This window comes from Adiantum capillus-veneris, chromosome 2 (assembly GCF_014529385.1).
Source record: "Adiantum capillus-veneris isolate H3 chromosome 2, ASM1452938v2, whole genome shotgun sequence".
NCBI lineage: Eukaryota > Viridiplantae > Streptophyta > Polypodiopsida > Polypodiales > Pteridaceae > Adiantum > Adiantum capillus-veneris.
Window position 1 is genome coordinate 8421686 of NC_140932.1, and position 15867 is coordinate 8437552.

A 15867-nucleotide genomic window follows, 5' to 3' on the forward strand; every position below is an offset into this window, starting at 1 on the left:
GTAACATAGATGTTGGCCATTGCCAACCCCGCCAATGGACAAGGGTTCTTCTCTTTATTATTTAACTTCAATTGGATAAGAGAAAAGGATCAAGTGGGCCTTACAAGAGACAAAGTCCACTCTTTGGCAACTTCTAAAATATTACGAGAGAGGTAATAATTTTTGGATAAAAAATACATATGAAATCATCAAATGAATCAATGCATTTATGGTTTGTTTATTGTTTGCTCTATAGGAAAAAGGAAATATTGCACTCTTTGATGCATTGCCGTGTAGATGATATTACTTCTGAGCGTTATATTAGTGCAATGAAATTTAGAATGTACTTGCGTAAAGAGTGGTATTGGGGAATTATCTTGAAGCAATGCTCGAGGATCAAAGGGAAAATGATTGAAGAAATGCCGGAGGGCTTTGAAGCATGGTTTCATCACCAATTGAGGGACCACATTGATAAAGCTTTTGTGGAGCTTTGCAGTAAGCTCAACACAAAAGAGTCGGATGAAAAAATTCCAGAGCTTATGGAATCTTCAAGGAGAGTATTATTCAGGTAATACAATTGATATCTTTATGGTTGTTATTCTATTTTTTACTTAGAGTTTGTATAATAAATAAGTCACTCAGGAAAGGAGCTCAAATAAAGTTAACTGCATTTTATGTAGATGGCTAATTCAGCTTTACGATCAAACTTTGTTGGAGAAGTTGCCAATTGCTGTTGAAAGTTGGAGGGACCTCTCTTGTGAGGAGTGTATGTATTGGCACTATGGATGAGAGATTATGGTTTGATTGCTTGGGAAATTGAGTATTGCCCTTGGTGGCTAGATTACACTCGAGACACCTACCCACGTGATGAAGGGAACTTATATAAAGGTTATTTTTGGCATTTATAAAAACTAAAAAATTGTTAAAGTGCTCATACTATTTAGATTATGTTTGTGAGAAATATATTTTTGTTTGCTTTAGAGCACGTTCTTGAAAGAAATGAAAATGGTATTGAGGAGATTGGCTCAGCTTCCAAGAAAGCCACCTCTTCGAAAAGAGTAAACAATAGTACAATCTCCTCTATAAAGAAACGATTGGATTTTGTTAGATCCAAGAAGCCCAATAAGTCTCCCAAAAAGAACCAAAAAGGTGCTCAAGGCTCCACAGGTAAACTTGCTTGTATAGATATCTAGCTGTCACTTTCTTTCTACTCAACAATTCTTGATGAAATATTTTATTTTCTGATTATGCAGTGCCTTCCATAGATTGTGATGTGAACGTTATTGGGAACATGCTAGATGTTTACAAAATTTCTCTCGATGATGAGAAATGGTAAACACATGTGAAAAGAAAGACTAACTATGTGTGGTGTGTGTTGTGAATGTTTGAAATACATTTATTTAATTGTATGCAGGATCTTGGATTTTCTTCATTCAGCCCATGTTGATGGGGAAAAGAGCAATGAAGTGGCCTCTCTTTTGTTTGCGGATTTTCCAACAAACTTTAAAGTTGAAAATTTTTCAGAGAACGAGGTATGCATCCTTCAAAACCACAATGGACAGTCTATGATAGTTTTGGAACTTTAATTAAATTAACAATGCGTATTATGCAGGTCCCTCCATGGAATCAATTCTCTCAAAAATTAAGTAAGAAAGTGGCCGTAATAGCTTCAAAGTATGTGGCAGACAATGGGTGGTACATCACCCTAAGCTCCACTGATCACTTTGGCATTGTGTCTAGCCATGCCATCGAGATGGGATTCAAAATGATGCACACCATCCTTATTTTGATCCCCGATGGTTATGTGCGAAAGACCATTGAGATTGAGAGAGTAAGTAAATTTATTTGTTGATTGAAAAGCATGCTTGTAGTTTTCTTCAATTAGATCACATTCTAGTTGTAATTTGTAGGTGGAAACACTATTGCTAGGATTGTTTTATCGTAAGGGTCAACGTCCTATCTACGATCGACGAGATGGAGAGAGCGTGGACAACAACTCTTTCGATGCCAAGTCTGGAATACTAGTGGAGCGCGTCGACGGAGAGTACATTGGAGGACACACTCTTAGAGGTGCCGCCGAGCGTAGCCTTGACTTCTTTCGGTAAGAATATATGCTTCCTACTATGCGTTATTGGACTATGTTACATAAAGTAAAAATACACATATTTTTTGTTTTTTTTAGGTGGCTTGTGCGGACATTTACTGCGGAGCACACCTACATTGTTGATATGTTTTCTGGATGTGGTGGCTTGGGCAATGTTTGCGTTGAGTTGTCTAGACACTGTCTCTGCATAGATAGTGATCCAGAGGTCTTCCATCAACATCTTTCACGCTTCAAGGCTCCATGTGTACGTGCTATTTCAGCAGTTGATGCAGATAGCGATGAGGAGACTGATTGGCAACAATATGAGCCCGGATCACATTGCCCTTGATTGACATCAACATTTTCTCATTTTTTCTAGTTTGTGATTTTTATGGAACGACGTGTGACCATGGTGTTTAGGTGCCACTTTTTTGGTGAAGACATGTTGTTGGTGTTGATCGTCCTTATCAATTCAGCCATGATTTCATATTTATTATACTAGATAGAAGTTTGTTGAGAGATTTGGATTTACCAAAGTAATATACCAACATATGTTTTTTTGCTTATGTAATTTCTTCTTCCCGTGAGCATTCGCTGCTGCACAGAAGCAAGTATGGAATGGGAATTTTTTTAGTTTGAATTTTCATACCGTTATGCTACTGAAATTTTGATTGCTTATCAATATCATCATGCTTTTTGTTCATGTTTGAAAACATAATCATATTTCACATATACAGAAAAGTTAGTCAAGCTTCACGGAAGCAAGTATGGAATGGATTTTTTTTTTTGTTTGTATTTTCGCGCCGTTATGCTGTCGAAATTTTGATTGCTTGTGAATATAATCATGCTTTTTGTTCATGTTTAGAAACATAATCATGGTTTCATGTATACACAAAAGTTAGGCAAGCTTCACGGAAGCAAGTATAGAATAGGAAAGCTTAACAAAAGTTAGGCAAGCTTTCACAGAAGCAAGTATGGAATGGTTTTATTTTTATTTTTCACGTTGTTATGCTGTCAAAATTTCATTTGCTTGTCAGTATTTCTTTACACTGTCGGTCTAAGAATATATATAGTTTTATATATAATATTTATATTATATATATAATATCTTTTTATTTATTTATTTATATGTGTGTGTTTATGTACCTAAGGAGATCTTCAACTCGGTAAAGTGTTTTTAAGTACTTGTTTATACAATATATATAGTTATTTATACGTGTGTGTTTATGTACGTATGCAGTTCTTCAACTCAGTAAAGTGTTCTTAATTACTATTTTATATGCAAGAGTCTATGCGTGTTTCATTACTTTGAGGTCTTCGCCCAAACAAGTACAACCATCAATAGTTTTTAGATTCCTAGTTTCAAATTGGCTTATTAGGCATTCATCCTTGTTTGCAACAACACCTACATGGACATGAAAGTATATTCTACTAAAAGTAGGGTAAATACTAAAGACATGCTCATCTTTTTCTTGCATTATATAAAAAACTCACATAGATTTTCTTTACATTTTTGGCTTTCAAACAGCTTGTAGTTACATTTGACGGTTCAGTTTAGCTACAAGATATCAACAATACCCTAAATTATGACAGATCTTGAAGATGTGTTAGTAGACCAGGCCGATTAAAATTATGACAGCTACTTCAATAATAATAAGTCAGACAGAGACATATGAATTATTCTCGCCAAGGCACTGAAGAGTGGAACACCATCATATAGTTAAAATAAGCATCATATAATTAAAATAAGTTGTTTACACGATTACGTAGGGAATCAAACCTGCACACACACACACACACACAATACAACTTGCATCACACTAGTACAATTTATCATGTGCTAGTGCATATTTATTTAACTATATTATTTAGTGCATAATTATTTAAATCTTGCCTCAATCTTCTACCACATAGAGCCAGAGATGTCGACCAGGTTGATTGTGCGTTTGCAGACAAGCAAATGGTCAATCTCCGCCTGTAAAGCGGCCCTTCGAGAGCTATCTATGTACCCCCATGTCTCCCACTTGCCCAGAGCTTCTCGCATTGTCTCAAAGCCATCATTGAGTTCCTGGTCTCCGGTGTTGCGAGCGCGATTAAGGTGGTTGAACATCCGGATCGCCTTGTTTGTGTCACGCTCTCTTTGTGTAAACGTCTTCTTTTCTTCAAGGGGTGCATTGGGGGGGAGTTTGTGAAGCTCTTCATGGATTTTTGCAACTACCTCATTACCAGTACTAGCATATCCTATAGGCATTGTATAAGTACAGGGAAAATGAAAAAATCCCTCTTGATTAGCACCTCCGATTCACTTGTGCAGCATATGGTGCTTGCCTTGTAACATTTATATAGGCTAAAGCACCATGCTCTCAAAAAGCATTGATAGTGATGGAAGAGTGGCATGTGTTAGTGACATGAGGGGTCCCACGCAGCATATGCTAACTGCTAAATTGGAGCGTGCAATAATATATGCATGATTTGTCAATATGAATATTATAATCGTCTACTACTCCACCACTAACTTTTAAAGTGGGGTGTGCAATAAAATATGCATGATTTGTCACTACGATTATTATTCCCCTATAAGATTTATAAGCATCTAAAAGTGCACTGAGTAGACAACACTAACTGCCTCTCTAAGGGCTCGGGAAACACTATGATTATTATTCTTCTATGAATACTATAGGCATATAATAGTGCAATGAGTAACCACCACAAACTGCCTCTCTAAGGGCTCGGAAAACATTATTTGTGGACCCGGATTTGGAACCTTTTCACACGCATATGAACAAGAAAACTCTCTCTCTCTCTCTCTCTCTCTCTCACACACACACACACACACACACACACACACACACACACACACACACACACACACGTGAGTAGAAAACGTGCACACAACCTCCTTCTTCACAACAAAACTCCACTTTCATCTCAATTAAAATGTGGGATATTTATAAAATATATAAATTAAACCAACACATAAACAATTCTATACCAAGATACTAAATGAAATAATTTGAACCGGCTTGAGAACCTTCTTGCCCAAACTTGAGCCGGACTTTTTTCATTTTGAACCTATCTTTCCTCTCTTCCCCTCATCTCCCACTCTCTCTCTCTCTCTCTCTCTCTCTCACACACACACACACACACACACACACACACACATGTGAGTAGAAAACGTGCACACAACCTCCTTCTTCACAACAAAACTCCACTTTTACTTAACTCCACTTTCATCTCAATTAAAATGTAGGATATTTATAAAATATATACATTAAACCAACACATAAACAATTCTATACCAAGTTACTAAATGAAATAATTTGAACCGGCTTGAGAACCTTCTTGCCCAAACTTTAGCCGGACTTTTTTCATTTTGAACCTATCTTTCCTCTCTCCCCCTCATCTCCCACTCTCAGGCTCTCTCTCTCTCTCTCTCTCTCTCTCTCTCTCTCTCTCTCTCTCTCTCTCTCGTTGTCGGTACTCTCACACCCCGATCCTATCTCTATTTCACAAGTATGTTTTTCTCTCTCCGTCTAATCCTTCTTCTCTCTCCTTCCCTCGGTACTTATTTAACACACCACAAGGCCACCTTAGAAAGCATACATATGAGTGGAATCCATGCTTCTATAAACTCGAAAAAGCATCACCTATAGCAAAAAAACACGAATTGATTAACTCGCAAATAAAATTAACCCACTCACAACTCTCTATATCTCTCAAGAGTAGATCTATCGAGTCCACCGACCTAGACTCCACTAAGCACTAAACCCATGTCTAGATGCTTCACTGAAATGTAAATGGAATGGAAATTATCTTTTGGAACAATAAGAAAACTCTGAATACGCACTCGGTCACTCATCACGTAAGATTCATTCCTCGGCAGTGGCGCCAATGTTTGCGGGTCGTCGCGACGGACGTCCATAGCATAGCTCTCAAGCATCAACATAAAATTATCGATACAGGGGAAGCGAATCGGATGAGGCATGGAAACTCATTAGGATGTCAACCCTAATGAAGTGAACACGAAGAGATGCAACTACTAAGTCTACAAGCAAATCAATCGCACCAAAGCCAAGTAATCTGCCTATGTCCTTCTACACAGCTCTACAGTCATCACGCCCGTTCACCATGCAAATCATATCGGAATCGCACGAAACTTGAAGGAAAGCTACAGGGGACTATCAAGAACATATCCTATCACTATCACAGCATTCTGGAGAGGTACAAAGATCGCGATCGTTCGTCCCACAGTACGCAAAAACAGTAAACGGATTATCCTAAAGGGTCGTTTTTGGGTCCCTAAAGCCTCTCCTAGGGTCAAAACAACATAAAATACGCATATAAACACTCAAAACAACGATTTAAGGCCTAAACGGATGCGTTTGAAACCTTCACCGAATCTTGAATGCTTACACTTGAATGAAAGAGTAGAGTAAGAGGAACACAATGCAAGAAACAAAACTGAATTTGGATTACCGTAGCCACAAAAGCGATGATTACAAGTTTGAGCAAAGAGACAACTCTCTGTGCGTAACGCAATAGTCACTTATCTTCAAAAAATAATCTCCTTTTCCCACTAACCTTAGTGTATTATATACCTAGGGCTTTCTAAAGTGGCCGGTGGCCAACTTCTCATGGACCTTTACATACATCATTGGAAAAATTACATCTTTGATTGAGACTTGACATAGACGATCGTCATTAGGCTTTTACAGGGTTTGATGTATTAAACATCGGAAAAATAATGTGACCACATCAAAACTTTGGCCGGCTGACCCAACGGGCGCCTTGGCTAGGTGGGCACTTGTATGTTGTTATCACCTCCAAACAGGTGTCCTTTGAACTAGATGCAATGTGGCTCTCTATGGGTTGACCCTTAGTGGTTGCTAATTCAGGAGTACTCGATTGCTCTCCTAGCAAAGATATTGACATAGGGGCTTTTGCTTTTAACTCTTTTTGTTGCTCCGCCTTGCGTAAGATCTCAATTTCCTTTTCCCTAGCCGTGATGATATACTGCTCAACTTTTTGTACTTCGGCAAGGCTTCTACCATCAGGTAATATAACCTCGGAGGGGAATAGATCTAAAGAGTGAGGGGGTGCAGTAAATGGAGTACTCACGTGCCATTATCTAAGGGCATAGGGTCTACGTTGGTCATGAATGGAGAATTTACTTCTCCCCCCCCCCCCCCCTTCATTTACATCGTTAGCTCCATGTTCGGAGCGAGTGGCTCTACTTAAGGTTTCCTTCAAGCGGCTAAGCACGCTTGGCCCGGACCGTGGGCCCATGGCATGCATGTCTTGGCTTGAGCTATCAAGATTAGGCATTGGGAAACCCTCCAGGACATCGTAGTCAGAGGAAGAGTCACTAGCCGCTATGTTTGGGCCTTGGTTTGTACTACCTTGGGTCCCCGCCGAGGGCCCGAAGCCTAAGGTAGGTGGATATTGAGAACTCGCATAAGTCGAAATGCTCTCTAGTTGCTTGGACTCTTGCACATGACTAGAGCACAAATGCATGTGCCTTTGGCACCCTACAAGCGTTGGTGAATAACCTCAAAGGTTAACCGCCTGATCTTTTGGACGTTTTGCACCCCGTTTTCACTTGTTTTTGATGTTTTTTTAATGGTTTTTAATGGTCAGTTTTTGGATTAGAGCGTGTGATAGCTCAAAACAAGTGTATTGCTCAAGGGGTTGTGGTGTGCTTTACAACACAGCGTTCGGTTACCCGAAGCGCCGTTGGTCCTCAAAAAGGTCAATTTTTACCTACACGACGTGAGGCTAAAATACGTAATTTTAAAGGGGGACTGAGGCTTGAGCTTGAGAGTGAGCTTGGGCTTGGGTCTGGGGGATATTCCTGATCCCGGTCCTACCTTTAAAATTTTAAAATTTTATTTTTTAAATAGATTTTTTAAAAAATATTTTTAATTTTTCTTTTGGGATAAGGTTGTTGCGGCCGCGTTGTGCGTGCGAGCACACACACACCTAACCTACCTACTTACAACTAATACAGCTACTGCTACACACTAACACACTACTACAGTAACTCATTAGCTAACAGATCTACTTATTGTAATTTACACATAACTAACATTATGGATCTACTACCTTAATTCTAACACCTTATCCCAGAGAAAACACAGTATCTTTCAACACCTTATTAACAAAAAAAACACAGTACCTTTCAACACCTTATTAACAAAACAATACACAACAGCAAAACAAACTCCTTCTCCGCACACACACCTTCCTCCTCTACCTTTCCTACATTTCATAATGCAGCATAAAGCAGCACAAAGTGCCATTCGAGCTTAGTGCAGGGCATTTCCCCGACAATGGTGCCAAAAATGTGTTTGTCTATCGCACGTATCGAAGCAAGGGCCTTGCCTAGCACTGTGTGCGAGCCACAGATGGCTCCAAGCATGCAACTAGCCTAAACTAGTAAGCTCAAAGATGGCGATGGTGTGTCACTCACCACTCTACGCTTGCTGTCGTGGAGGATTCCTCGCCGCGAAGAAGAAGGAGCCACCGCTGCGCCGTGCTCAACCGCTTCGCCACCGCCGTGCCATCGTTACAATGCTCGATCACACACACACACTCTCTCTCTCTCTCTCTCACGCATACACACACACAAGGAGATGAAGAAGAAGAAGATGGAGATGGAGCAAAAGCACTCTTCAATTGCAGAAATGAAAGAATGATGTATTTTAGGTCTAGATTGACTTTTATATGGGCTTGCCCATTCACATTTGGGCACCCACAATTAACCAATCTTACCCAAACATTATAGGTTCCAGTTTTAGAGTGCGCCTCTCATCGGCAATCACAATTAACCATTCCTATTGGACCGACAAGCCCGGTACTTGACTCTACCAAATAATAATACGGCGTCTTTTGTAGCTGATAGGAATGTGGGTGAGGGTTAACATTGAGAAATGTAGAATGCATCGTATCTGCCTAAACCTTGAAAAGTGTGTTTTCATGGTAAGACATGGCAAGATTCTGGGACATATTGTGTCCAAAAACGGTATTCTCACTGACCTTGAAAAGATGCAAGTGATTGTTTCTCTTCCCATACCAACAAAAGTTAGAGAGGTACAAGCATTCATGAGCCATTGTGGATATTATTGCAGATTTATCTACATGTACGCAATCATCGCAAAACCTCTCTACACACTCATCACGAAGTTCGAATGAAACGAGGAATGTGAAAAAGCATTTCAAAAATTGAAGCAGAAACTTATTTCTGCTCCAATTTTGAGAGCTCCTAAATGGAACAAGATTTTCCTTGCTAATTTGGATGTATCTTGGCTCAACCTAGAGAAAACAACATGGATTTTTCAATCTCGTACTCCAGCCGACAACTCAACAGTGCGAAACAAAATTATACTACCATAGAAAGAGAAGGCTTAGGGATGATCCATTTTGTCAAAAAGTTTAGACATTACCTTCTAGCAAACAAATTCATGTTATTTGTGGATCATCAAGCATTGTCATACCTAGTGAACAAACCCAAGCAATATGGGTTGGGTTATTTGGTGGTTCCTAATATTGCTTGAGTTTGACTTCACAGTAGCGCTAAAAGAAGGGACTACACACCAGAGAGCAGACCGTTTGTCGCAAATGCTACATGGGAAAGATCCTTTAGGGATTGAGGATGACTTGCCTGACTCATATCTCTTCAAACTTTAGATGGTACAAAGGTGGAGCGAATAGGTTATACCTTTACTCACCATCAATTCACTGCAAATCAAGAGACAACCATCCATTATTGAACAATTTTGCAATTTAGTGCTGATTACAGGATGCCTATACAAGCAAGGACGTGATGGAATACTTAGGTTATGCATTGAGCCATGAAAAAAAGAGATATATCTGCAACAAGCTCATGTACAAATTATGGGTATTCATAATGCTAAAATGCAAACATATAAGAGAATGATGCTACTTGAAGTTTGTTGGCCTAGCATGAAAAAAAATGTACACGACTATGTTAGCTCCTCTGATGTTTGTGCAATCAACAAGCCAATCAAGCATGCTACACTATTCAGGATAACAACAACACCAAAGTGGGCAAAGTACATTGTGGAGTACTTAGAGCAAGGGGTTTTACTAGAGAACCTGAATCGAGCTAGATTACAATCGATTCAACAAGAAGCCAAACAGATTGACCACAATCAAGGATCCAAAGTGCCACCCAAGGGTATGTCCAATCAATCGAAGATGATCCTAGGATAGCTTCTGCACATGGAAACATAAAAGGTCGGCAGTGCTGGATTACCCCATGCTAATCAAGCCAATGCACAACCTCTGCACAACTTTCCCCCCTCAAAAAAGGATATAATTAGAACTCTACAAGGAGGTGTCAATCAAATGAAGGATTTCCCTGACCGCGGCTTGCCGAATGCTAGTGAAGATTTCAAAGATGATCCGCATCTGCATCACAACACTTGAGGACATAGAGGTGGTAGAGCATCCATGGCAAGTATTCCTAGAAGGTAGCAGAGGGCTATGCTAGAACCTGGAAACAGAGATTCTGAGCCAAAACATCATCATGGGGTTGTATGTCTTTGTCATGTTTCTGCCCTCTCACTACATGCAAGCAGTCAAAGAGGCATTCATGACCGGGTTTTTTGAAATTGACTCATCTATCTTCAACCCCAAGACAAAGAATCTGGCTGCTTTCCATATTGCCTATCAGAGCACGTTGTGTAACAACCCTTTCAGGGAGCTAGCAGCAAAGATGACAGTTAAAGCCAAAGTAGAAAAGTTCAAGCTGCTCACTCGTACACTCAAGAAGCGGGCACTAGACTATTGATGCAAGATCTCCATCTAGCAGTTGCCAAAGTAAAGCAGAGCCACTAATAAGCAGACAACCAGTTTGCACGAGGGTGTGCAAAGACGAGGAAGGGGGAAATGTTGGTGGTCAAGCCAGACGAACATCCTTTGAGTCGACCCCTTCTTTCATGATCCCGAAAATTTCCATATATCTTCATTAATTTTTTGAAAAGCCTTGTAATTAATGGTAGTGTTTGATTATAGATGGGCAAGCTCTGAGAAGTTAAGTTGTAAAGTCTGCAAAGGAGTCTGAGTTTTGTAAGTCGAACATTGGCCAAAAGAGCCCTAGGTATAAAGCCTATTTTGTAAAGTGGGAAAGGGACCTTTCATCATTATCAAGTTTTGAAGATTGAAGTGTACGACTGAGAGTGACTACACTTGGCAACTTGTAATCATCATATCTTGAGCTTTGGTAATGACATTTCAATTCTAAGACATGCATTGTGTTCCTTGTCTGATGCTCTTTCATTCGAGTACATCCATTGTTGATTCTGTTGTGATTTGTGACTACGTGTTCGTAGATTAAATCTGTTGATTCGAGTGCGTTAATGACTCTTGACATTTTGACCATAGGAGAGTGTTCCTAGACCCTAGGGCAACATTTTTGGTATGTTCTATTGTTGCAGTTTTTAGGGCCTTAATCATGATGGATCGTGATTTTGGTACCTCCTCAAAATGCGACCAAGCTCGGTGGGTTAGTGCCCCTAAGTGTCCTAGGCATCATCCTAAAGTTTTGTAGCATTTGGATTCCATTTGAACATCAAAACAGGTTGATGACTAAGTGCGGTGACATAGGATATAGGCAGATTGGCAAATCTGAGAGCGATAGATTTGCATGTGCTAGAGATAAATGTTATTCCGTAGGTTCACTTCTTGAGGTTGACACCCTCAACGAGTCTCCATACCCCATCCGAGTCGCTTCCCTGTGTATTGACATTATGTTAGTGCCTGAAAGCTATGCTATAGATGTCTTTCATGGTGACCCGCTATCAAGAATCATCTGCATTTCCATGGCCTTTCCACTTGGTGTCTTGAACTTTCCATGAAAGATGGCTATGTGGTGCTTCTCTAGCAGCCCTTCTCCTGCATAGGTCTTCTTGGCTACTCCTATTGATTCTTCTTGCAGCTGGTAAGGGGGAAGCTCCTACAATCTTTGCTTCATTGAATTCTTCTCTGCTAGGGCCGACGAGCTTTGCATTGAACCTTGTTGCAAGCATAGAAAAATCCTCGATTAGGTGCATTTCAGAGTCAAAATACGGTATTTTGTCCCACTCGAATTGTGAATGATCATTTTGAAGTTGAAAGCTAAAATATTACTACCAAGAGATATAGAAACAAAATGTGAACATTGCAAAAAACTTTGAGTAAAATTTCCTTCTAATGCTATTAATTGCGATTAATACCTAGATCATCATTTAGTCTTCAATTTTGAGCTTTGCCTGTACACTTGGGTTAAGGAGATTGGATATTGATAGGATTTCTCTTCTAGAAGTATTTGGACGCTAAAACACAATGTTTTGACCAATTCTTGGCTAGAAGGTTTCTGAAATTGATAAAGTGCTGATGCACATTCTTGAAATATCCATTTGGCTTGAAATTTGGTGTGTGGGCTAGTAAGTGTGTGCTTAGGCTAGTGATCACCAAAATTTGCCAAGTCAAATCATTTTTTATCCCATAGATATTGATCATGATTAATACCTTGGTCTACATTTGATGCAATTTTTGGCAGTTTGAAGTTATGAGGTGTTTGGTCATGGTGTGCCCAAGCCTTGAATGTACTTGATACTTTTTTGGACACATGAGTGGTATTTAGTGTTAGATTTTGGCTTTGTGCAAAGTGAGTGCATTTTTTTGTCTTGGAGTTAGTGAGCAAGTGACTTTTGTGCACCGTATGGGGTTTTGGCTTGAGCACAACGTGTGAATGGGTGCTAAAGAGAAAAATGCAAGCAGACGCTAGTTTAAGCCCTTGAACTATTAATTGCAATTAATACCTGATGATGTAAAATTTTACCAAGTTAATCTTTTGACGACCCTCATTTGTCCTATACCCTTAGTAAGTAGTACTTAGCTCTTGCTTGGTCTATTTATGAGCTGCTCACACCATCTTGGAACTTGGTACTCATGACTCTGGTGATTTTTGGTTCTTGCACTTTGTGGCAGCCATTTTATTCACTCTAGGAATATGGGCACATCCCATATGTTATCTAGACTTATTTTGTCAAGTTTCGTCCATTTTGCAGAATTGAATTCTGACCTCGGGCCGACATTGAGATAAATACCTATAGAACCCCCCCCCCCCCATGATCAAATGGTCATCTAGTCACATGGGAATGTTCTACAGGTCTTTGCTATGCTCCCTATCAGGTTTAGTAACATTTGGTGGGTTGAGTTGGTTGGTACGGTCATTTTTGTACTCGCTTTCCCTGAAGTGATTTTGTTAACCTAGGGTTTTTTTGGCCCCTTCCCGACCTCGAAGACATGATTAAAAATGTTCATTAGTAGGTTAGGAACTCACCCCTTGATAGGGAGGCTAGGGAGGATAAAACCTTGGGAGCTCATGACATAGAGTTTTAGGTTTACTCTTAACCATGAGCATTAGGTAGAATCCAAATAGACAACGCTATGATTTTTTTGCTTGTATTAAAGTTGTAAAAAAGCCTCACATATATAGAAGGAGACTTGCCACGCACTCGGCCACGCACTGAGGGGTTGTCACTAATTGTACCTACATGCTATAGGAGAGCATTCCCACGGCTAATGGGCTTGAAAACCCAACAATCCCCCCTCAAGCCCAAACTAGACTTACCATTCTCATGATATAGAGTTTTAGGTTTATTCTTAACCATGAGTTTTAGGTAGACTCATAAACCATGAGTTTTAGGTTCTCTCACAACCAAGGGTTTTGGTACACCCATAACCTGGTGCTACGACGATGCAAAACCCCCCCTTGAATGCATAGGGCATAGGTCAAAATAGCCACCAACATATGGAGGTTTTGGTCAACTTCCAAACCTTGGGTTTTGGTTTACGCAATAACCTCATGAGAATTGGTTTACAAAATGAGGACTTGAACAAAAAACTGATAGCTTGGAAGGTCTTACCACTTTGTATGTGTGGGAGTGTCTATAATTCTTGACAATTTATTTTTGACTAAGAAAAACATAAAAGGAGTTAATCTAAAGAATATCACTGTCAACGCCGAGTATTTGGGCTTCTTTATCACCATCAATCACATGAAACTGATTTTTATTCTTTTTGAAGCACTTATTTGATGGATGATTTGTCTTACCATAGTGAGTACATGGATTCTTTTCGAAACAATCTTTAATTTGATGATTGTTACACCCACAAATGGCACAAGATCTTGTACCAGTGGATGGTTTGGATGAAATTGAGGTAGAAGCACAATTACTTGACTACAGGGATATCGAAATAACTGGTAGAGGATACTGCATATGCACTAGGAATAATGGAAGAATTGGTATGTGATACTCTTTTTCTTCGTCTTGCAAGGAATTAATGATGCCATCCAAAGAGGAGGCATATCTTTCTCTTTTAAAACAATGAAAATTTGATGGAATTCATCAGGCAAGCTTTTTAATAAACTGGCTATGAGGTCTTCATCTGGAACTGGGGCTTCGACATACATAAGTTGAGTTTTGATACTCTTCAGTCTGTTAGCTAAAGATCTTACGTTTTTGTCGGCACACATAGCAAGAGAGTATAGCTCCATCTTTAGACTCATCATTGAATACTTAACTTTATCACCAAAAAGCTTCTCTAGTTCTATCCAGGTAACACTAGAAGAATTGATATCATCCAAATAATGAATAAAGTCAGCTTCCAAAGATGTGAGAATAATACATAATGCTTGCTCATCCTTGCATTGTCGCTCTGTAGATAATGCTTTGGTAACTGCAACCGATGTGCCTGCTTTGTCGGTTGATAGGGGCTTTACAACGTTCCATAGATTTTTGCGCATCAGATAACCCTTTACGTTTATTTGCCAAGTATGAAAGCGAGATCCATTGAATTTATCCACTTTTGATGCTATGCTCGATATAATTTTTGATATGACCACTATCGTTGATAAGCTTTAAACTCGATTTGCCTTTCTTTAAAGAGTTGGTAACGATTGATGGTGATTTTGAAAGTTGGTGTCTTTGCTTGTAGTTTGAAATTTTTGCTGCAATTCAACAAATTTACATCAATTTGTTGATAATAAAACAGCAAGTTCATAAGTGTCTGATCTTTGGGTGGGAGGAAGACCTTCTAGGTCAAGGTCAAGGACACCTTTTGCTAGAGCATCAAACTTGTGTGAATAACCTCTTAAGTAGGGCCAAATAAGGCGGTCACTTTTAAAAAATAATGTGAAAAATAAAATAAAATAAGGTTGTAGTGTCGAAGGTTGCTACTTAGGTCAGGGAGACCCTATCAAGGGTGGTTTTGATCAATTTTATGTAGGTCGAGTTCTGACCTTTCCTCTTCATAGGCGACTTTTCCCACGTGGCATGGCAGCTCGGCTCAAACAAGCTCTGATACCACTTGATAGGGCGGCTATGGAGGATGAAGCCTTGGGAGCTTCGCCATGGTGGCTTAGAGCATTGTGTAGAGGGGAAATCAACGAGCAAGAGAGAAAAATCAGAGAATGACTCCAAAAAGACAACGCTATGATTTGTTTTGCTTGTATTAACTTGTAAAAAAGCCTTACATATATAGACGGAGACTTGCCATGCACACTCGACTTAAAAGAGGGGCTCTCACTAATTGTATTTGCATATTATAGGAGAGCGTTCCGACGGCTAATGGGCTTGAAAATCCAACACCCCTCATGTCTCGTGTGAGACGCTATACTGTGATGGTCGCTAGAAGCTGCAGAAGTTGCACACAGGGAGGTCGCCAAGTGCTCTCTCCCAAAGTAGACAATTGAAAATCAGACTAGTTTTAGCCTACCTTGACTATACATACGTGGG

At 39.7% G+C, this 15867-nt stretch overlaps 1 protein-coding gene across 1 annotated transcript; it reads left to right on the forward strand.

Moving 5' to 3' along the window:
- Window positions 1-926: 926 nt before the first annotated feature.
- On the forward strand, window positions 927-1565 carry LOC147462346 (uncharacterized). Its single transcript, XM_086493391.1, has 3 exons — window positions 927-1146; window positions 1233-1311; window positions 1394-1565. Exons 1-3 carry the CDS (start codon window positions 927-929, stop codon window positions 1563-1565), a joined length of 471 nt encoding a protein of 156 aa, XP_086349517.1.
- Window positions 1566-15867: the final 14302 nt, after the last annotated feature.